The 24,557-nt window shown below is 43.8% G+C and overlaps 1 protein-coding gene across 1 annotated transcript in view; it reads right to left on the reverse strand.

Moving 5' to 3' along the window:
- Positions 1-24,557, reverse strand: part of SMC6 (structural maintenance of chromosomes 6) — a 1,850,548-nt gene that overhangs the window by 489,178 nt on the left and 1,336,813 nt on the right. The window contains exon 19 of the mRNA XM_044068538.1: positions 22,786-22,866. Coding sequence (XP_043924473.1) covers positions 22,786-22,866 — 81 coding nt within the window. The remainder of the gene's footprint in view (positions 1-22,785; positions 22,867-24,557) is intronic.

Consider the following 24,557-nt stretch of genomic DNA (forward strand, 5'->3'; position numbering starts at 1 on the left):
TCAAGGTCCTGCAAAGCTTTACATTTTTCTTGATGAGACTTAAACATATCAGCAGCAGCAATCCCAAAGAGATTTTTATTATTTAAAGGAGCATTCAGCAACTTGGCCTTACTGTCTTCAAGTAATGACTGCAGACCCAAAGGCAGCAGTTCTGGAAGAGGCATCAGCAGCAGCACTATTGCATTAGTAAGAGTGGCAAGCCACCCGAGAGGTAGAACCCAAAATATTTAAAGCAGAAGGCTTTGCTTCAGAATCAGAAATAACCTGACACACCTGGACAATCAAGGCCAGAGCATGTCTGGGTAACTGATGGTTCGACAGGCCAAAGTAGAAGCAGTATAAACCTTCTTATTAAACCTCTCCATTGCCCTACTATTTTTATCTGAAGGCAGAAGCTTGGAAGAAGACAAAAGCCTAGAAGGCTTGTCTGAGGAAACTGACACCACAGCAGGGTCAGCAAGAGGACACTAAAAATTGACAATCCTCAGCAACCTTATAGAACCTGTCAGATTTCTTTGGATCAGGATTCTGAGAATCAGGAGACTTAGAAGCTGCTATAAATATGTCTAACAAAGCAGCGAACACAAGTACGGCAGAAGGTTTAGTAGTGTTCACCTGAAGCAGCTTATAATACCTTTTCTGAATATCAGAGACTTGAGAAGAATCCCACAAAAGGATTCCATCATTCTAGGTCATGACCCCAACAGACAATTCCTCAAAAGAAGACTCAGGACTAATGAACTCCTCTTCATCAAAGCAATAAGCTAAAGATAAATGCATCTGGGAAGAATAAGACAAAGACCCTTCATCGTACTCTGAATCCTCATCTGAGGAATCAGGTTCGCTAGTCTGTTTCGAAGGAGTCGAAGTCCAAGAGGTAGTAGACACAAATCCCTTCAGGGCTATTAAGGCATTAAACAGGCCCTGAGTAAACTCCTGCTATTATCTTTGAGAATCCTAAGGGTGTACAGAAGTATGCTTAGTCTTCTGCTTTTCCTTGGTATGGATGTCAGCCCTAACAAAAAGCGGAGGGTCCGACCCATGATGAGATTTAATAAGAGTACCCAGAACCTCTGACCAGAATCTGTGGAATCCTTCTAGGGACCTCTGAAATAACCACAGTTCCCCACTGATGTCCAGAGCAGATGCCTGAAAAGTTGCAGTGGATGTGCAAAAGGAAGGATCCATGTCTAAGTGCTTTCCATGCCTGGGGTTGAGGCAGAGGAATCTGATGCAGACACCAGACTGCCTACGGAGCTATTACCTACTTCTAGAGAAACATCTTGTGGAGGCTGGACAGCTAAAGAATCTGGCCGAGATTTCTTGTCTACCTTCTTACTTAATGGTACCTCAGGATTTGAAGATTCTGCCATGCCACCCTGGGCTAACAGTTTAAGCCTCTGGTTGTCGAGATAGAAGGCGAGGGAAGACAACCAGCTTCTAACAGTTTTAGGCATAAAATCTTTACAAGTACTACAGGATGTGAGGTTGTGGGAAGACCCAGACAAAAAAAGTGTATTTGTGATGGTTTACTATGATAAGGTCGAACCGGACCCCATCGAATGATGGGATCATTGACCCATGTCCGCGAAAATGACATTGTCGAAACACGACTTGACTTCGACCTGGAACGGGCTTTAACATGGGTTGAGATAGGGGTGAGATTCTTAATTCGACAATGTTAAGTTCGACATTGTCACCGTTCAGCCTCTGGACTTTGACTGAAGTGGGTTTGACAGAACCCACTTCGACCTTACCATAGTAAACCATTCATGACCGTCATTATGGGTACTCTGCTTCCCACGTTGACATTTTCCTTTCTTGGGTGACATGAACTCCAGGTAACCAAAGGAGAACAAGATCAAAAAAAGAAAAAAGACCCCAGTGGGCTACTTATCTGATGGCTAGGTATTCAGCACAGCAAAAGGGCATTCAGACCGATGAGAGATGATGGCATTCAGACTGGAGTCAAAGAAGTTCTGAGTAACTGTGTCACTATGTCACCTTTATGCCCTACATCCTGAAAGTACAGTTTTGTACCTACCATAAATGTAGATGTTCGAGTGCTCATACAGCTGCAGTCATAACAGATGGGTTATCCTGCCGTCAGGCGGGTCCTCGGTCGGCCGAATTCCAAAGTCTAGGTCCGGCGTCGGTTGTCATCGCTTCTTCCCTGACGTCAGTGCGGCAGGGGTATAAAAGAGTCAGCCGACGTCATCTTCTTCAGTTTTTCTTGCCCCAGATGTCAGGTGCCCCCAGAAGGAAGGCAAAACATAAACTTATGTAATCATGCAATATAGAATAATCAAAAAACAGTAGTATGCAAGCAAATACACCATAAAAGAATACCCCAAATAGGTTGTATGAGAAGGTGTTTGTCATAAGACCTGTCCTAAGAGGGGATGGAGGGAGGGAAACCTGGACTGCAGCTGTATGAGCACTCTTAACATCAACATTTATGGTAGGTACAAAACTGTACTATGTTCATCGTGCATACAGCTGCAGTCATAACAGATGGGTAGAATCCCAAAGCTAAGTAGGGGTGGCAGGCACTAAGTGGAACTAGGAGGAGCAAGGATGCCCTTCAAGACAGCTGTGGCAAATCCCGCTCTAGATTTAGAGTAAAGTGGAAGGTGATAGTGTTTGGAGAAAGTGTGTACTGAACTCCAAGTGGCTGCTTCCAAAATGTCCTTGGTAGGAACCCCCCTGAGGAAAGCTGCAGAGGTAGCTGTGGCCCCTGTGGAGTGGGATCTGATGCTTGAAGGCACAGCTTTTCCATGAAATGAGTAACAAAAGCGTATGCAGTGGGCTATCCATTTTGAAATTGTCTGTTTGGAGATAGCCTTTCCTTGAGCACCTGTAGCATAGGACACAGAGTTGCTCGGATTTCCTGAATGGCTTTGTCCTGTCCAGATAATAACGAAGTTGTCTGTGAATGTCCAAGGAATGCAGTAGTCTTTCCCCTTTGTTTTGTGGGTTAGGGTAAAAGGTAGGTAAGTGGATAGTCTGATTCAAGGCTACACTGGATACTACCTTTGGCATAAAGGTAGGGTTGGTTCGTAAGGAAACTCTGTCCTGATGGAATATGATGAAAGGTTGCACAGCCATGAGGGCCTGTAGTTCCGAAACCCTGCATGCTGAGGTGATAGACAGAAGGAAGGCTGTTTTCCATGACAAGTATTGTAGTTCTGTTGAAGCAGCTGTGTTGTATTGTGCAGAAATGGCTGAAGCATGGATTTTGATGGAGGAGAAGGAAAGTCCACTGTTTAACATCTCAGCTAGGTACTGTAAAATTTGAGGTAAATTTATTACCCAAGGATTCTGGCCCTTTTTCTGATTCCAGGCACAAAACCGTTTCCATTTGGCGGAGTAGGCTTTTCTAGTAGGTGGTCTTCTGGCCTCCAAGATGACATCCTGCACCTCCTTGGAGAGGAGGGTCTGTTGGGAAATCAAGGGATTCTCCATGCAACTAGATTTAGGGTTTTGAGCTGGCTGTGAAGAGTTCTGAAGTTATGCTGAGACAACAGAAGAGGCACTAGAGGTAGGATCCATGGTGGGGAATGCATCAGGCTCTTCAGGAGTGGATACCAGTGTTGTCTTGGCCAGTCTGGAGCAATGAGAATCATTTTCGGCCTCTCTGCTCTGGCTTTTAATAGAACTTTGGGCAGCAGAGGGAGAGGCAGAAAGGCATAGACTGTCAATGTTGTCCAATTGAAAGAAAGTGCGTCCACTTTCCAGGCCTGTGGATGATAGGTCCTTGAGCAAAATTTTTTCAATTGGAAATTTCTGTGGGTAGCAAAGAGATCTATGTCTGGCTGTCCCCATGCCTGAGTTATCATTGCGAAAACTTGAGGATGCAACTTCCATTCGTGTGGATCTGTCATATTTCTGCTTAGGCTGTCTGCCAGTGTAGTGTGTTTTCCTTCCCTGGCAGGAATTGTGCCTGAAGTTGGATTTGCAATTCCAGAGCTGTGTTCCAAAGGGTCATGGCTAGTCTGCACAGGGGGTATGAATGAGTTCCCCCCTGTTTGTTTATGTACCACATCACTGTGGTGTTGTCTGTCCTTATCAATAGCTCGCCTGGATGCAGTAGGTCTTTGAAGGCCATAATAGCATTTTGCACTGCTAGCATTTCCTTTTGGTTGATGTGTAGGTGTTTCTCTTTTTGGGACCATTTCCCCTGAATGCACTGATCTGTCATGCGTGCCCCCCAGGTGTAGTCCGAGGCGTCTGTTGTGATGATTTGAGTTGCTTGAGGTATGCAGAAAGGGAGACCTATGTTTCTTTGGCATGCTTGAGCCCACCACAGAAATTCCTTTTGAAGACATGGAATGCGTGGTATAATTGTTTCCAAACTGTGGCTGTGTTGAGACCATAAGTTTTTTAGGTACCACTGAAGTTTCCTCATATGCAGCTTTGCACATGGGATCAGCAGGATGCAAGATGCCATGAATCCCAGAGCCTGCAGGACTTTCCTTGCAGTCAGCCTGGTGAAGGTTGCTATTTTGCTGAAGTATTGAGATAGTTGCCCTTGTTTGTCTGGCGTGAGGTAGGCCATCTGGGTGTTTGTATTCAAGCTGGCACCCAGGAAAATTATTGTTTGAGAGGGTATTAGTTTTGATTTCTTTTTGTTGACTGTGTATCCCAGAAAGTTCAACAGTTTTATTACAAACGCCAGGTGTTTCAGAAGTATGTCCTTACTGTCCGCTGGGATCAGGCAGTCATCCAGATATGGGTATATTTGTATTCCTTGAAGTCTGCAGAAGGCAATTACTGATGCCAGGCACTTCGTAAACACTCTGGGCGCAGTAGATAAGCCAAAGGGCAATGCAGAGAATTGATAATGGGTTGAACCTGCAAGAAATCTGAGGTATCTTCTGCAATCTTGTCTGATAGGGACATGCAGGTATGCCTCCTTGAGGACCAATGTTACCAGCCAAGACTCCTTGCCCAGTATGGGAAGAAGCTGCTGTAATGTGAGCATCTTGAATTTTGGTACCTGTAAATATGTGTTTAGGATGGATAGGTCTAAAATAGGTCTCCAATCTTTGTCTTTCCTTGGTACCAGGAATAGTCTGGAATAAAATCCTTGACCTTGTTCTTTTGCAGGTACCTCTTGAATAGCTTTCATGTCCATGAGAGCAGAAATTTGTTTTTGTGCCTCTGCCCTTTGATTTTGTGGCAGGTTTGGCATGCCTCTCATTTTTGGAAGGGTGTGAAAGTGGAATCTGTAGCCTCTATCTATAATGTCCAGAATCCATTTGTCTTTTGTGACAATATGCCAATTTTTTGAGAATAATGCCAGTTTTCCGCCTAAAGGTGCTGCCATTAAAGCTTTGCTTGGCAGGTAAAGGGGAAAGACATTGTGTCTGCTTTCTGAATGTGATCTATCTTCTCCACCTCTTGGGGTTGGTGCTTGCCTTTGTCTGGCTCTGAATGATCCTTGAGATTGCCCTCTACCCCTCGGGCGCCTGTATCTGCCTCTTTGAGGTCTGTCCGTGGCTGGAAAGGACCAATTTTTTGAAGGCCAGTTTCTGCTGAAACGTGGAGGTTGTACCTGCAGGAAATCTTTCACTGTTTGCATTGATCTCGCCTTTTCCTCCATTTTCTTTAGTACCTCCTCAGCTTTAACACCAAACAATACATCTTTTTGAAGAGGTGCATCTAGTAATTTGGCTTTGACATGATCTGGTAAGGCTTGCTCTTTGAGCCAAGCATGTCTTACGTATGACAGACCCTGTAACAGCAGCTCTACATGAGGCCTCTAAAGCATCAAAACCACACTGCAAGGTATGTTTACCCACTTGCTCTGCACTATGCAACAAATCCTGCAACTCTTTTAAATCTGGTTGTTCTGGTTGTGTCATTTTGCTTTTCAACTGAGATAACAAAAACTGTTGATACTTTAACATATGGAACTGACAGTTTAATGCCCTCATGATTAAAGTGGCCGAGGTATACACCTTTTTCCCCCACCTTTCTAAAGCTCTGGAATCTCTCTCTGAAGGTAATGGGGTTTTAGCAGTAGAGGCCTTAATTCCCTTGGGACCCTGTGAAATAGTTTCTGGGTCAGCAGTATGGCTTTTGTATAGGAACTGGTGTGAATCAGGGACCCGGTAATACCTGTCTGGTTTAACAGGAGCTGGAGGTAAAGAATCTGGGTTGAGGCTGGCTTCTGTGTACACATCATCTAATATATCTAAGACAGGAGGGATAGCCAGAGGCCTATGCTGGGGGAGCAAGAGAAAATCCCTGAGCCTTTTCTTGGAATCTGAGTAATCTTGGCCTTCCCAGTGAAAGTGTTCCCTCAAAGTATGTAGGGTTTCCCCAAAAAAGTAGTCCTCAGGGGGGGAGACCGAGGGAATAGACTCCTCTGCATCAGAGTCTTCAAAAGGAGAATATGTATATTCCTGGTCCTCAGAATGTTCAGAGGTAATAGAGGCTTGATCTGAGGAAGGGTAGTCTTCCTCTAATCTGGGCCTTTTGTCCGAGGGGGGTTGAGAACCCCTGATAAGAGTAATCAAATCCTCAGCCATTTTGAGCATCTGTTTTTTAGGCATGGGGCCTTGAGAGGGGGTCTGAGGTCCTTGTTTTTTAGTTTTCATGGCTGCTTTAGATTTTGTGAAAGCCTTAATAGAGAAGGAGGAAGGCTTGAAGACACCTTGAGAAATGGCAGGCCCGTCTAAACTCTGAGTTTTCCCGCCGAGAGTGGCGTCGGTATCTGTAGTCGGAATGGGGGCCGAGGAGCCTGCGACCTCGGGCACAGAAGACACCAGTAATGAAGTGTCATCGGTACTCAGGGGCTGCGTAGGCGCCTCGCTGAGAACCGGAGAACCGGTAGTCGGCCTTAGCGTGGTGTCAGTAGAAGTCGCGGACCTCGTATGTCAGTCCTTATCTTTGCGTCTTTTACTCAAAACTGGAGTCGGAGTATCCGACGACATAAAATAATTAAATTTTTTACCAAAATAGTGATGGGCGAACTCCGCCCGACGCTTAATAGTGCGTTTGTTGAATCTAGCACAAAAACGGCAGGCCGAGACGTCGTGGTCTGGGCCTAAGCAAGGAATACAGAAAGAGTGGAAATCCTTATGCGGTATTTGCTTCCCACATGAAATGCAATTATTAACTTTGTCTGACATCGGTCTGAGGCAAGAAAAGTTTCCCCAACGGGGTACTTAGCTTTCAAGAAGACTTCGGTTGAAATATTTTCGTAAATCTCAGGAGCTGGCCGACCGACACTTGCGAACTGCTTCTGCTTCGGGCACCGCGCGGCAAGAAAGACTGAAGAAGATGGCGTCGGCTGGCTATTTTATACCCCTGCCGCACTGACGTCAGGGAAGAAGCGACGATAACCGACGCCGGACCTAGACTTTGGAATTCGGCCGACCGAGGACCCGCCTGACGGCAGGATAACCCATCTGTTATGACTGCAGCTGTATGCAAGATGAACATCAAGAAGCATATGTGTGATGCATGGTGGATACCAGATCAAAAGCTTTGGTATCCTGGCTGGACATTGGGCTATCCTTGGCAGCAGATCCCTAACATGCAGAATATTGCAACAGTGATATAGAAGAACATGAACAACTGGCCACTGTGGAGGCACCAAACAGCTGCTGGGGCACTGTCTTGACCCCATGGTATAGGCAAAGGCCTCTATTCTGTTTTTTTTTTTTGTTCCCTCTACTTTTTATGTACAGTAGCAGAGGAAATAGCAGGGTTGGTTTAAGAAGTCTCCTGATCCATTTAGCACTGCTGGGAAAGAGTTGGTTGGCAGGCAGGTTGGCAGACAAGTGTTCTTAAGCAGCACACTCTTTTACACTTCCCTACAAAATTCCTCAAAGCTCAAAAAAGTAAAAGCAGTAGTACTCAAAAGTCCTAGCTCAACTTTAAGTTCCTTTCACTGAAAGTGCACTGACAGCTAACAAGAAATGAAAGTAAACTGTCACAAAGTATACACGAGCACTAAGCATAAGAAAAAAATCTAGCCCTGAAATACACTTCCTGATGTTTAAATATAACACCTTCAAGCAAAATATCCCAGGCAGTACAATACTGAAGGTAAATTGTTATAAAGCACCAAAACATAGGGGGATATGTAGGAAGAATGTAGTGTCACATATACTGCTTTCCTGCCATACCTTCTGGGTTTCCCAAGGGTCATACTCTCCTTGAATCAGAATTGGTTGAAAGTTGCCAGAAATCTCAAATTCTCTAAATGCCGTGGGGAATTTCACTGTCATGCAAAGATGCAGGGGTTGCTCTATGCTTTACCATCATTTGTACTTCAGGATACTTGGCATAGGCTTTTGAAACCATATTACTGCAGCTGCCACCAAATGTACTGTACAAGATGAAATCACCACTCCTTTACGTACTGTGTTTGGGACTGCCGATTTCACTGCCTTGGTGGCCCCCATCTCAAAGAGTGACATGAGAAATCGAAGAGTTAATTCCATCTCACACCTCTTTGCTGCCTCTACCAGAGTGCAGTTAAAGGACTCAAAGCTGACCTTTCCTTTGACATCATGAGTATATATACTATTGGAATACTTTCCCATCAGGACATCCATCAGCAAGCAGCTTTACCAACACATGCCTTTGTACGAAATGCTCCCTCTATAACCCTTTGTTTTGAGGACTGCAGGTCTATGATGGTTTTTCTGAGTTGTAAGCAGCAAGACATTTTCACCTTGCACAACAGTCTGAAATAAATAAAGAAGCCTTAGTGCACTAGTTGCTTTTAGCCTATGATCTGAGCGGCGGCCAAAGTTGTTTTCTTCATATCTGGTAAGGCTTTCTTTTTCACACACACCCCCCCCCCCCCCCCCCCCATACCTACCTCCTGAAATTTCTTGAAAGTGGACAGGGCTGCAACACTGGATAATCTGGCAGGGAGGCTTGAGCTTCATACGGAAGTTGTTGTTTCATTGCTTCATCTCTAATGTTGTGATAAGAGGATGGTGATGTGGCCTAGTTTGAAGCAGATCTTCCGTGTCTCACTTCATCAAGGTGACTAGTGTCTGCAGACCTACTTGTTGGTCAGCTTTTTCCACATAGCACCAACAGTTCTTGCTACTGTATGATAACTCTATATGATATAAATTTTCTTCTATGTCCGTTTTCTTCATGAGATGCTGAGATGTATTCATTTCATATTTCTGGCCTATAGCTCTTGAGGCTACAAGGCAGTCATCTTCTCCATTACTGTGATCCTGTTCCATATTTTGATTACATGACAGAACACTCCCAGGATACAATTCATTGTACAGTCAATGAGACATCCAGTATTGTGGTTAGCACAATTATTTGTCTGTGTACATTAATTTGCACAGAGCTGCTGCAGCAGCTTTTGTACTTCTCATTCTCACCATGTGATCTTCTCTCCTCTCAGCTGCTTTGTTGAAAAGCCACTAATGTTTTATTCCATTGTCCCTCCAAAAAAATAACTACTGTATTTTAAATTAAAGGATGTGAGTAAAAGGAAATTAAGATTCCTAAACTCTTTTGCCAAAACAAAGACTGATTCTGTGCAAATAAGCTATTCAGTCCTAATAGCCACAATGAAAGAAATGACAAATTCCTAGCTTAAAGTTCAAAAGTGGGCTGCCTCTCCTAGCACCTGTTCCTTCATGATAAAGAAAGCAACTGCTAGCTTCTCTGCTCCAACAGCCTGAAAACAGTACTCATTTTCTTCATCTCCATGAATCTCATGGGCAATACAGTGAACATAGGTGCACAAGCATAAATACCAAGTTTGTGATCTACATATCATTTAGTAAATTTAGTGTTTTCATTTTACAGTGTACAAAGAAAATCATCCAGTGAATTCTTAAAAGCAGAGTAAGACAAGTACTGTTTAAATGAGAAAGTTTGCTTCATAATCAAGGCAGGCATAAACCAAACTTTTCTTCCCATTGTCTGATCTGATGTTAGCCCCATGGGTTAACTACTCCAGATACAGAACACTTTCTCCAGGAACCTTTACAATACCAACTGCTGTCAAAGTTACCTTAATTTGAACAGCTTAAATCTTCAGCCCATGTTTTATGTTACTTTTGAAAGAAACCTGTCAAATTTCCCCTTATAATACAAGGAGTTTTGTTTAAGTACAGAAGTTACTCTGTCCTCTCTAACTAGCCAGATCAGTTTAACAGTGTGGACCAACTAGTTCTCTGGTTCAACGTGATAAAGAAAATGACAGGCTATTCTCTTTATCCTAAGGCAACACAGATAACCCTTCATATTGCTTTAGTAAAGCAATGTCTATCTGGTCCATAGCGGATACTGGAATTCAAAACAATGATTAAATACCGTATATTCATTATAAAGTCTTTCAAAATTTACTTAAACATTAAAAATAAAAAGCATGCTCCAAAAAGGAACAGCACCTCTTAAAATCTCAGCCTTTCTAATGATGAAAGTGGAAATGAATACACTAACAAGACAATGGTAAATACTCAGTTGTTGCCTGAATACACACACCATTTTCAGATTAATTCATTGTGCCCTATTCCCTACTACTGAACCATTAAAAAGAGAATAATACAAACATTAACATACTTCCACTCTCAGTATTATTTCCAGATTCTGACTTACTATTCTGCATATTAGAAGATAGGGAGGGGATAGATACACTCAAGAAAAGAAAATTAGATTTCATTTTCACAAATAATTCAGCAAACTTTTGGTACAAAAGTAATAAAAGAATGTTGGTTATCAGTTTCAGATAGCTACTCGTCTCTTGAAAGAGCAGTGATGGCGAACCTATGACATGTGTCAAAGGTGACACGCCATGACATTTTGGGTGACACACCAGCGTTCACCAACACCTGAGTTACCAAAAAAATTAAATGAACAAAAATACAAGAAATAGGTAACCCTGCACTCGTTTATTAAAACTCAGCAACAAAAAGTCAGTTATTGATAATCAAATCAAATGCAGTGAGTTCCACATTTCTTTCAGTTCAATTCAAAATTACTATTAAAAGTAGGGTAATTTTTTGGTGCACTATTTTAAGCCCAATTATCAGTGCATATATCGCTTCTCACTGATTTTTCTTTTACTTTTATAATACATAGCAGCACACGTGATTGGTCTGTAGTTTTTCAATAAATGAATATGTAAAGCATTGTTTCTCTTTGGTTCGGGGGGCGGGGGGGGGGGGGTGACATGCCAGCAGAGTCACAATAGGCATTTCTGAATTTGACACATGGAGCCCATAAGGTACACCATCACTGTGACAGAGTATACAAAAGCCAAAATAATCAAGTGGTCATTTACAATGCTGAAATAAAAATGTACTTCACATCCAGGAGAATTCCAGCTTAAATGTTCACTTTATGAGTTCATGGAGACTGCTGTCAGCTTAAGGCAGCATTCAAAAATAAAGAGCATAAAATATCACATGTAAGAGGCAGATAGAGTACAGTTGTGTACACTTACCATAAATGTAGATGTTCGAGTGTATTCACTGTTGCAGTCATTACATTTGGGTTATCTGCTTGCAGGTAGCCCTCAACCGGCCTGATTATCAAAGTCTTGGGTCCTGCGTCAGTTGCTGTCTCTTCTTCCATGACGTCAGGTAGTCAGGGGTGTAAAGCATGCAGCCAATGCCATTACATCAGTTTTTCTTGCCCAAGATGTCAGGTGCCCCCAAAATGGGAAGCAATTATATACAAGGTTACACCTCCAACAAAAAGCAAATACACCAGAAAGCTTAAATACAGTAAACAAGAACAGAGGTATAGCCAATAGATATCAGGGGGCTGGAGGGAGGGTAACCAGGACTGCAACAGTGAATACACTCATTTATGGTAAGTGTACACAACTGTACTATGTTCTTCATGTTTCACTGTTGCAGTGATTACATTTGGGTAGATTCCCAATGTTAAGGAAGGGAGGAGGCTGTTAAAGAGCAGTAGGACCAGCTATTAGGCCCTGCAAGACTGCAGTGGCAAAACCAGCTGTGGATTTAGAAAAAAATAGGCAAGTGATAATGCTTGGTGAAGGTATGAACAGACCTCCAGGTAGCACCTTCAAGGATGTCCCTGGTAGGAATACCTGTGAGTAAGGCTGTTGAAGTAGATGCAGCCCTGGTGGAATGTGATCTTATCCCCTGTGGGGTAGGTTTTCCATGGCGCTTATAACAGAAATGAATGCAATGGCCTATCCACTTAGAAATGGTTTGCTTTGAAATGGCCTTCCCCTCTGCCCCTGCAGCAAAGGCAACTAGCAGCTGTTCAGTTTTCCTGAGAGGCTTAGTCCTGTCCAAATAATAATCTAAGTTGTCTGTGCACATCCAAAGAGTACAGTATTCGTTCTTCTTTGTTCTTTGGATTAGAAAAGAGGGTTGGCAAATGAATGGAATGATTAAGGGCCACACTGGATACCACCTTGGGCATAAAGGAAGGATTGGTCCTGAGGGACACCCTGTCTGGATGGAAGATGATGAAGGGCTCCACTGCCATGAGGGCCTGTAATTCCGACATTCTTCTTGCTGAAGTGATGGCTAGAAGGAAGGCTGTTTTCCAAGAAAGGAATTTCAACTCTGCAGTTTGCAGCTGGCTCAAAATGAGGTAGAGTGAGCTTTTCCAATTCAAAGCTAAGGTGCCAGGCTGGGGTAGGGGCTCTCTTGGGTGTGGGTGGTCTTAAATTTTTGGCCCCTCTGAGGAATTTCTTCAGCAGGGGGTGAGAGAAGAGGGGTGGCTCAGTATTATAATGTGCTGAAATGGCTGAGGCATGAATTTTAATAGAAGAGAAGGAAAGGCCCTTGTGAAGCATCACTGTTAAGTACTGAACAATATGCGGTAAGCTGGGCACTGTTGTGCCCATCCCCTGAGTTTGGCTCCAGGAACAGTATCTTTTCCACTTTTCAGCATAGGATTTTCTAGTACTAGGCCACCTTGCTTCCAGAATGACATCCAGCACTTGCTTACTGAGGGATGGTATTGGAGAGCTCAGGTAATTAGCCAGGCTGCAACGTTCAGGGTTTGAAGCTGGGGGGTGCAGAATCTGGCCCTCCTGCTGGGACAGCAGGGAAGGGATCTGAGGCAGGTGCCATGGCTCCAGCAGTGACATACTGCACAAGAGGGGGTACCAGTGTTGGCATGGCCAGTCTGGGGCAATGAGTATTGTCCTTGGTTTGTCCTGTTTGATCTTTAGTAGAACTTTCGAGAGGAAAGGCAGAGGGGAAAAGGCATAAACTCGAGAGGCATTCCCAGGTGAAGGACAGGGCATCCACTTTTCAAGCTCGTCTGTGGGGAGTCCTTGTGCAGAATTTGTCCAATTGGTAGTTCTGAGGGGAGGCAAACAGGTCTATCTCTGGGCTCCCCCATTTTGTTTCTCAAAATGTTGAATATCTTTGGTTCCAGTTTCAACTTGTGTGGGTCCATGAGATTTCTGCTTAGGTTGTCTGCCAGTGAAAGTAGCTTGCCTGGCAGGACTTGATGAACTTGTAGGTGCGCTTGGTAGCTCAAGGCTGTGTTCCACAGAGCCATGGCTAGTCTGCAGAGAGAGTATGAGTGGGTTCACCCCTGCTTATGTACCACATAACAGTGGTGTCTGTCGTTATCAATAATTGTCCTGGAAGAATGTGGTCCTTGAAGGCTGTCAGAGAATTCTGCACAGCTACCATTTCTTTTTGATTGATATGCAGGTGCATCTGACTAGGGTTCCATTTGCCCTGAATGCACTGCCCTGCCAAGTGAGCCCCCCATGCATAGTCTGATGCATCTGTTGTTAGGGTTTGGGTGGCAGGGGGTAGAGTGAATGGCAGTCCCTTGTTGTGGTAGCAGGCCTCTGCCCACCAAAGGTACTCTGTCTTTATACAAGGAATGATAGGAATCACTGATTCCAGGTCCTAAGAATGTTGACACCATAGGCTTTTTAGACACCATTGTAGTTTCCTCATATGTAGTCTTGCATATGGAATTAGTAGGATGCAAGAGGCCATGAACCCCAGGGCTTACAGGATTTTCCTTGCAGACAGCTGGGTCTTTGTGGCCAGTAGTTTGAAGTAGGCTGTCAGATAAAAGTACAGTTTTGTACCTACCATAAATGTAGATGTTCGAGTGCTAATACAGCTGCAGTCCTTACATATGGGTTCTCCTGCCGTCAGGCGGGTCCTCGGTCGGCCGAATTCCAAAGTCTAGGTCCGGCGTCTGTTGTCGTCGCCTCTTCCCTGACGTCAGTGCGACAGGGGTATAAAAGAACCAGCCAACGCCATTTTCTTCAGTTTTTCTTGCCCCAGATGTCAGGTGCCCCAAGAAGGAAGGCAATACATAAAGTTAGGTAATAATGCAATGCAATATAATCAAAAAACAGTAGTTGCAAGCAAATACACCATAAAAGAACACCCCTACAGGGGAAGGAGGGAGGGAAACCTGGACTGCAGCTGTATTAGCACTCGAACATCTACATTTATGGTAGGTACAAAACTGTACTATGTTCATCGTGCATACAGCTGCAGTCCTTACATATGGGTAGAATCCAAGAAAGGGGTGGTAGGCATTAGGTGTAATTAGGGAGAGCCAAAATGCCCTGCAAGACTGCAGTGGCAAAGCCTGCTCTAGATTTGGAGTATAATGGTAAGTTGTAGTGCTTGGAGAAGGTATGCACAGAACTCCAAGTGGCTGCTTCCAAGATATCCTTGGGTAGGAACTCCTCTGAGAAAGGCTGTAGAGGTGGCTGTGGCCCTGGTGGAATGAGTTCTAATGCCTGTAGGTACAGTTTTGCCATGAAAGGAATAGCAAAAGCGTATGCAGTGTGCTATCCATTTTGAAATTGTCTGTTTGGAAATTGGTTTTCCTTGAGCTCCTACTGCATAGGCCACAAAGAGCGGTTCTGATTTTCTGAAAGGCTTTGTTCTGTCCAAATAATAACGCAGTTGTCTGTGGATGTCCAAGGAATGTAGCAATCTCTCCCCTTTGTTTTGAGGATTAGGATAAAAAGTAGGTAAGTGTATGGCCTGATTTAAAGCTACCCTGGATACCACTTTAGGCATAAAGGACGGGTTGGTTCGTAAGGAAACTCTGTCCTGATGGAAGATGATAAAAGGCTGGACAGCCATGAGAGCCTGTAATTCAGAAACTCTAGGAGCTGAGGTGATAGCCAGAAGGAAAGCTGTTTTCCAGGACAAGTATTGCAAATCTGCTGAAGCAGCTGGCTCAAAAGGAGGCAGGGTGAGTTTTTCCAGAATAAAATTAAGATCCCAAGCAGGTATTGGTTGTTTCCTTGGAGGTCTCAAATTCTTAACCCCTCTGAGGAACTGTCTTAAGAGTGGGTGCGAGAATAAAGGTGGATCAGTGTTGTATTCTGCAGAAATGGCTGAGGCATGGATTTTGATGGAGGAGAAGGAAAGTCCACTGCTTAGCAGTTCTGTCAAATATTGTAGCATTTGTGGTAAATTCAGTTTTCCAGGGTCCTGGCACTTTTTCTCATTCCAGACACAAAAACGTTTCCATTTTGCGGACTAAGCTTTTCTAGTTGATGGCCTTCTGGCCTCCAAAATGACATCCTGCACCTCCTTGGAGAGTAGGGCCTGCTGTGATGCTAAGGAATCTTCCATGCGGCTAGATTGAGAGTTTTTAGCTGACTGTGAAGAGTTTTGAAGTTGTGTTGAGTCAGAAGAAGAGGCATTAGAGGCAGGGTCCATGGTGGGAATCGTCAGGCTCCTCAGGAGTGGGTACCAGTGTTGCCTTGGCCAGTCCGGAGCAATGAGGATCATCTTTGGTCTGTCTGCTCTGGTCTTCAATAGAACTTTGGGCAGCAGAGGAAGAGGTGGAAAGGCATAAACTGTCATTGATGTCCAGCTGAAAGAGAGAGCGTCCACCCTCCAGGCCTTTGGATGGAAGATCCTTGAGCAGAATTTTGTCAATTGATGATTTTTATGGGAGGCAAATAGATCTATGTCTGGCCTTCCCCATTCTTGGATTATTTCTGTAAAAACTTTTAGAAGCAACTTCCATTCGTGTGGATCTGTCATAATCCTGCTTAGGTTGTCTGCCAGCATGTTTTCCTTGCCTGGCAAATACTGTGCTTGTAGTTCCATTTGTAAGTCCATGGCCGTGTTCCAAAGTGACATGGCCAGTCTGCATAGGGGGTAAGAATGTGTCCCTCCCTGCTTGTTTATGTACCACATAACTGTGGTGTTGTCCGTTCTTATCAATAGATGACCTGGTTTTAGAAAGTTCTTGAAAGCTATAATAGCATTTATTACTGCTAGCATTTCTTTTTGATTGATGTGAAGGTGCTTTTCTTTTTGGGACCATTTGCCCTGAATGCAACGATCTGTCATGTGCGCCCCCCAGGCGTAGTCCGAGGCATCTGTTGTGATGACTTGATTTGCTTGAGGCTTGCTGAAAGGGAGACCTGTGTTTGTTTGGCATGCTTGAGCCCACCACAGAAATTCCTTTTTCAGACATGGAATTAGTGGTATTATTGTTTCCAAACTGTGACTGTGTTGAGACCATATGTTTTTCAGGTACCATTGTAGTTTCCTCATATGCAGCTTTGCACATGGGATTAGTAAGATGCAAGATGCCATGAATCCCAGAGCCTGCAGGATTTTCCTTGCAGTAAGCCTGGTGCAATTTGCTAGTGTTCTGAAGTATTGGATTAGTTGCCCCTGCTTTTCTGGCGTGAGGTAGGCCATCTGGGTGTTTGTGTCCAAGTTGGCACCCAGGAAAATTATCTTCCGAGAGGGTATAAGTCTTGATTTCTTTTTGTTGACTGTGTATCCCAGAGAGTTTAATAACATTATTACATAAGCCAGATGTTTCTGAAGGATGTGTTTGCTGTCCGCTTGGATCAGGCAGTCGTCCAAATAGGGATATATTTGTATCCCTTGAAGTCTGCAGTAGGCAATTACTGATGCCAGGCATTTCGTGAATACTCTGGGCGCAGTAGATAAGCCAAAGGGCAATGCAGAGAATTGATAATGAGTTGAACCTGCAAGAAATCTGAGGTATCTTCTGCAATTTTGTCTGATTGGGACATGCAAGTATGCCTCCTTGAGGTCCAATGTTACCAGCCAAGACTCCTTGCCCAGCATGGGAAGAAGCTGCTGAAGAGTGAGCATCTTGAATTTTGAGTGCAGTAGGAATGTGTTTAGGATGGATAGATCCAGAATAGGTCTCCAATCTTTTCCCTTCCTTGGCACCAGAAATAGCCTGGAATAAAACCCTTGACCTTGTTCGTGCATAGGTACCTCTTGAATAGCTTTCATGTTTTTGAGATCTGTAATTAGCCTTTGTGCCTCTGCCCTTTGATTGTGTGGCAGGTTTGGCATGCCTCTCATTTTTGGAAGGGTGTGAAAATGGAATTTGTAGCCTCTGTTTATAATGTCCAGGATCCATTTGTCCTTTGTGACAGTATGCCAGTTTTTTGAAAATAATGCCAGTTTTCCTCCCAAGGGGGCTGCCATTTGAGATCTGGTTGGCATGCAAAGTGGAAAGTCATTGGGTTTGCTTTCTGATAGATTGCGAGTTGTCCTCACCACCTCTTTGTGTAGGAGCTTGCCATTGTCTACCTCTGTACGATCCTTGGGATTGTCCTCTGCCCCTCGGGCGCCTGTATCTGCCTCTTTGTGGTCTGTCTGTGGCAGGAAAGGACCAGTTTTTGGAAGGCCAATTTCTACTAAAACGTGGGGGTTGTACCTGTAGAAATTCTTTCACAGTTTGCATTGATTTAGCCTTTTCCTCCATTTTCCTTAATACCTCCTCAGCATTAGAACCAAATAGTACATCTTTTTGAAGAGGAGCGTCTAGTAATTTAGCTTTGACATGATCTGGTAAGGCTTGTTCCTTAAGCCAGGCATGCCTATTTATGACTGATCCTGTAACAGCAGCTCTGCATGAGGCCTCTAGAGCATCAAAACCACATTGTAAGGTATGCTTACCCACTTGTTCTGCACTATGTATCAAGTCCTGCAACTCCTTCAAGTGTGGTTGTTCAGGTTGTGACATTTTACTTTTCAATTGTGATAACATAAACTGTTGATATTTTAGCATATGAAACTGACAGTTTAAGGCCCTCATAGATAAGGTAGCTGAGGTATATACCTTTTTTCCCCACCTTTCTAAGGATCTGGAATCTCTCTCGGAAGGCAAAGGATTTTTAGCAATGGAGGCCTTAACTCCCTTGGGGCCCTGTGAGATGGTTTCTGGGTCAGCAACATGGCTCTTGTATAGAAATTGGTGTGAGTCAGGGACCCTTTAGTACCTGTCAGGCTTAACTGGAGCTGGAGGTAGAGAATCTGGGTTAAGGCAGGCCTCCGAGTAAACATCATCTAGAATGTCCAAGACAGAAGGTATAGCCAAAGGCCTGTGCTGAGGAAGCAAAATAAATTCCCTGAGCCTTTTCTTGGAATCAGAATAATCCTGGCCTTCCCAGTGGAAGTGTTCCCTTAAGGTATGCAAAGTTTCCCCAAATGAGTAATCCTCAGGGGGAAATACAGAAGGAATGGACTCCTCCGCATCAGAGTCTTCAAAAGGGGAGTAAGAATGTTCCTGATCATCAGAGTGCTCTGAAATAATGGAGCCCTGATCAGAGGAGGGGGAATCTTCCTCCACTCTAGGCCTTTTGTCTGGAGAGGGCTGAGAACCTCTGATAAGAGTAATTAAATCCTCAGCCATTTTAAGCATCTGTTTCTTAGGCATGGGGCCTGGAGATGGGCCCTGTGCAGCTGGTCTCTTAGAGTGCATGGTTGCTTTAGACTTGGTGAAAGCCTTGACAGAAAAAGAGGAGGAAGGTCTGAAGACACCTTGAGTGGAGGTGGACCTGTCCACATTCTGAGTTTCAACTCCGACAGTGGCTCCGGTATCTGTAGTCGGGGTGTGGGCCGAGGAGCCTACGACCTTGGGTACAGGAGACACCGTCAAAGGCAGGTCGTCGGTAGGCAGGGGCTGCGTAGGCGCCTCACTGAGAACCGGACCACATGTAGCCGGCTTTGGCGTGGTGTCGGTAGAGGCCGCGGACCTCGAGTGTCGGTCCTTGTCTTTTCGTTTTTTAGACAAAACCGGAGTCGGAGTATCCGACGACATAGTATAGTTAAATGCTTTCCCAAAATAATGCTGGGCGAACTCCGCCCGGCGCTTAATAGTGCGTTTGTTGAATGTAGCACAAAAGCGGCAGGCCGAGACCTCGTGGTCAGGGCCTAAACAAGGTATACAGAGGGAATGGAAATCCTTATGCGGTATTTGCTTCCCACAAGAAATACAATTATTAACTTTGTCTGACATCGGTCTGAGGCAAGAAAAGTTTCCCCAACGGGGTACTTAGCTTTTAAGAAGACTTCGGTTTCCAAATTTTCGTAATCTCAGGAGCTGGCCGACCGGCACTTGCGAACTGCTTCTGCTTCGGGCACCGCGCGGCAAGAAAGACTGAAGAAAATGGCGTCAGCTGGTTCTTTTATACCCCTGTCGCACTGATGTCAGGGAAGAAGCGACGACAACCGACGCCGGACCTAGACTTTGGAATTCGGCCGAACGAGGACCCGCCTGACGGCAGGAGAACCCATATGTAAGGACTGCAGCTGTATGCACGATGAACATCTTGTTTCTCTGGCGAGAGGTAGGCCATCTGGGAAGTTGTGTTCAAGCTTGCTCCCAGGAATACAATTTGTTGACAGGGTAGTAAGTGAGATTTCTTTTCATTTATGGTGTACTCCAGTGAGGTTAACAGTTTCTTTACAAATGCCAGATGATTCAATAGTGTGTCCTGGCTTTCTGCCTGAATTAGACAATCATCCAGGTATGGATATATTTGAATATTTCTTTGCCTGCAGAATGCAATGACTAGATCTAAGCACTTTTTGAATACCCTGGGTGCAGTAGATAAGCGAAAGGGCAGTGCAGAGAATTGATAGTGCATGTAGCCTGTTCTGAAGCGTAAGTATTTTCTGCAAGATTCCCTTATTGGGATGTGCAGGTAAGCTTCCTTTAAGTCCAATGTTGCCAACCAGGCATTTTTGCCTAGCATGGGAAGCAGATGATGAAGAGTTACCATTCTGAATTTTGGGATTACCAAAAAGGTGTTTAGGATAGACAGGTCCAGGATAGGACACCAGGAGTTGTCTTTTCTGGGTACCAAGAAAAGTCGAGTAAATACCTTGCCCCCATTCCTCTGCTGGGACAGGCTGAATAGCCCTGATACTTAGAAGAGAGAGAACCTGCTGTTGACCCTCTGCCCACTGATTTGGGGGTAGGTCTGGCCAACCGTTTAGGGTTGGTAAGGTGTGGAAGTGGAATTTGTATCCTTAATTTAAAACCCATTTGTCTTGGGTAACGAGTTCCCAGTTTTTTGCATGCACGGCAATCTTTCCCCCTAGAGGAGTAGTCAGTTGAGCAGGGCTTGGAAGGTTTAAGGTTAAGTCATTGTAACAGTTTACCATACGGGGGTGTCTTATTACTTCCAGCTTTGGAAGTGGGAGCCTCCCACTGCTTAGGCCTGTGAGTACCTTGAGATTGTAGCCTAGGTGGTCTGCTGGTCCTGGGTTTGGACTGAGAAGGCCTGGAAGAGATAGGAAAGGACCAAAGTATGTTTACCAACTTGTTCAGCAGAATGCATGAAATCCTGTAATTCTTTATTTTCAGCACAGTCAGGAATCAACATCATTTTCTGTTGAAGTAATCCAATAATATGCTGCTGATACTTTAACATATGAAACTGGCAGTTTAAGGCCCTAAAGGACAAAGTAGCAGAAGTGTAAACCTTCTTACCCCATCTGTCCAGGGCCTTGGAATCACTGTCAGAGGGGGTAGGGTTTTTGGCAGTAGTAGCCTTAATACCTTTGGGTCCCTGTGAAATGGTCTCTGGGTCCGCAGTAAGATTCTTAAAGAGGAACTTGAGAGAGCCAGGTACTCTAATACCTGTCAGGTTTCCTGGGAGCCGGAGGTAAAGTGTCTGGGGCCAAGCTAGACTCCAAGAAGGCATCATCTACAATGTCCAGTACAGGAGGGATAGCTAAAGGCCCGTGTTGAAGTAGGAGTAAGAATTCCCTAAGCCTCTTTTTGGAGTCAGAGTAATCTTGGCTTTCCCAGCAGAAATGCTCCTTAAGAGTGTGGAAAGTTTCACCAAAAGAGAAATCTTCTGGAGGGGAAGCAGAGGGAATGGCGTCCTCTGCATCAGAATCCTCATAGGCAGATAAGGGCAAATCCTGGTCATCAGAAGAAACAGAAATCTCAGAATCCTGACAAGAAGAATCAGAAGGAAAATCAGTTCTAGGTCTCTTAGAGGGAGAAGGCTGGCTTGCACTAATTAGAGTAATAAGCTCTTCAGCCATTCTTATCATTTGTTTTTTAGGCATATGGGCCTGACCATGCAGTTTGGACATCAGTTTTCTAGGTGTGGATCAAGTTTTAGGCCTTGAAGAAGAAGATGGCATCGGTCTGATATGCAAGTCAGTAGGCCTGAATACACCCTCAGAAGCCGGTGCCTGCACAGCGGTTCCGGACCCATCCAAGGTAGAGACATCCACAGGTTCCATAGTCGAAGAAGCATCTCGTGGCATACCGGACTCCGAATGGGTCTCGGTAGAGGCCTGCAAAAATGAAGTAGAGGGTATCAGGGGCTGCGAAAGTGCCTGAGTAGCGGCAAACTGACGACTAGCTTAATGGAAGCGTTGTCGGCAGCTTTGGACCTATGCGGTCTCTCTGTCTTTACATTTTTTCAGAATGTCAGTAGTTGGATGGCTTACCGAAGCCATTTCTGGATAATTAAACCGAGTACCGAAATAGTTTGATGTGAAAATGAACCGATGACGAATAGTTGAGGGCTGAATAAGGCACGAAACCGACAGCGAGGGACATCGTGGTCTGGGCAGTGCAGTACGAATGAAAATCTTTATGAGGTATTTGCTTTCCAGAAGTAATACAATTGTTAACTTTTACTGACATCGGTTTAGAGCAAGAAAAAGGATCCCCAACAGGGTATTTAGCTTTTTTGAAGACTTCGGTTCTGAAACTCGAAAACAAAAATTTCAGGAGTCAGCCGACCATCACATGCGAACTGGTTCTGCTTCGGGCACTGCACGGCAAGAAAGACTGATGTAATGGCGTCGGCTGCATGCTTTATACCCCTGACTACCTGACGTCATGGAAGAAGAGACAGCAACCAACACAGGACCCAAGACTTTGATAATCAGGCCGGCTAAGGGCTACCTGCAAGCAGATAACCCAAATGTAATGACTGCAACAGTGAAACATGAAAAACATCCAGTGAATTCTTTGTAATGTCACCAGCTACGAGATAAGCTTAGGAGATGACAACCAAACTGTACAGACACAATTTAAAAGTGACTGTTTTTGTGCCACAGACTTTAAAAGGGACACCACAAGGTGATTCTTGTACTTAAGAAATATCTGCTGGGTTTATGCATCCGCAAAAATGTCTCACAATTAATTAAAAAAATATTTCCAAGCAGTCGACTTAAAATGTGACTAAATGAAAATGACATCTGGTACCAGAAAAAAAAATGAAAAACAGATTATGATAAATTCTCTTTTACTGAAACTAAGACTTGGGGAGTGCAATGTTCACTAAAAAAAACATCCCTGTACCAGAGAGAAAGCATGTATTCCACTTACTGTCAGTCCGTCTCAAAAATAAGAACAGAAGGCTTTACACGGAAAAGTGATCTACTGCTAGAAGAAGAGCAGAATTTCATTTCCCTTTACAAGTGCCAATATCAATTATCAGCAATTAAAATACAAAAACAAAATGGAAGAATTATCAGTCATTTTAGATCTGCGAAAAACTGTGAAGGAAGAAAAACGTATACTTACAAGTGCAGATATATCCACAGACTGAGGTTCTTCCACATTCTCAAGCTCATTTAATTCTAACTGCATTTTTCGCAATCGATCCTGAAAATACAGCAAAACAGATCAGTTACAAGAGATTTTCACAGAAAACAAACTCCATTGTCCATACTGATATATTAATATTATGGGTAGGATTCCAAAAGCCATACTCTTAAGTTTCTCCAAACTACTGTGGTGTACTGTTGTTTTGTATTTAGGAATTAGGTATGGCTACTTACAATAGGATTTTGGAAACTCACCCAATATCTGCTGATGGCTTTGAAGTAACCTGAATGGTACTGATGTTTAAAAAAAAAAGTAGAGACTAGGACAGAAAAAAATCTTATGATCATTCTATCATTTCTCATGAGTTGTGAAAACTCTATTACCTTTCTAGCAACCTGAAGGTTAGTCTTTCAAATAATATGACAAATTAGATACTAAAACGGTCAAACAAAAGTAATACTTTGAATCACTGCTAAAATGCCTTGATCTCTTCTCTGCCTTCAGAAATTCAGGAGGAAATGACATGGTAGATGGCAGACCACCACCAAACATAAATGAGGGGGAAAAACAGGCACCTGGGTTTAGTGGGATATTGATGGCTTACATATAAATATTGCATATATACACACCAACACAGTGTAAATATGTGCTGGAGCACCTAAGTAAAACATACAACTGTTGTTTCTGGCAACTTAATGACAACTGGAAAAAAATGCTATTGTGACAATATGAGGTATTGCCAGCTATGCCAGGAGACGTAGGACAGTTTTGTAAAGAATTATATGTTATTTGTATATCAAACAGATTTGTACAGATGCTTGTATTGAAAAATGTATTTGTAGAGCTGCTTGTGTTAAAAATGTATCAGTAGTGTGTCCTGCTGGACAAAAAAGAAATATGCATGTATGTCAGACTGTACTATCATAACTGATTAAATGTATATTGTCACAGAGAACACAGGAAGAGAAGAGGTTAAGCTCAGCCCCAGCTAACTTTTAGCAAAATATCCTGAGATTAAATTACTTAATTTAGGCCATAAAGATTGTATCTCACAGTTCTGACTGCAGCCAGAGACAAAATGTCTGTGAAAACAAGGACTAGAAATCCTGCTGTACTGTCCTTAACAGTGAACTGTTACCCTGGAAGGGTAGAACTGTTGAAATGGTTTTATAGTTTCTAGATGCTATAACACATATTAGCAATGTTCTGTTTGTATGGTAAAACGTGTGAGATTCTGGCTCAGTTACTAGTAAGGGGGGGTAGTATGGGAACCAGAAGTCAGATGACCAGACCTATGTGACATCATCCTGTAATCCAGCACTGAAATGATGTTTTAATACTAGATAACAGAGAAATCTCAGAGCAGTCTATTTTTGGAACTCACAAGACCATTCACCCACTTCATCTTGCCTTGCTTTATTAAGTAAGTAGGAAACAGTTAGTTATGTACTCACCATAATGATCGATGTATGTGGTCCATCTCGCCTACATTCTTTACTCACGGGTTCGGAACTGAGAATCAGCTCCAACTCAGCCAACTATTTCTCTAGCACGAAGTCTCTAATTGGCTAGGCTAACCCGGTATCCCAAGATGCACCTCGACCTAGCCCCAGATCTTGTTTGCAACCATACCAATCATAACCCATACATAACCAACACTGGAAGGAATTCCAGCCAAGAAAGAAAAGGCAACTGACCTTGAAGGGTTCACAGAGCCAATGTTCCTCCAAATCCTCTACAAAGGGGGC

The sequence above is a fragment of the Protopterus annectens genome, chromosome 1.part0 (genome assembly GCF_019279795.1).
Source record: "Protopterus annectens isolate FY-2018-M chromosome 1.part0, PAN1.0, whole genome shotgun sequence".
In the NCBI taxonomy this organism is placed as follows: Eukaryota; Metazoa; Chordata; order Ceratodontiformes; family Protopteridae; genus Protopterus; species Protopterus annectens.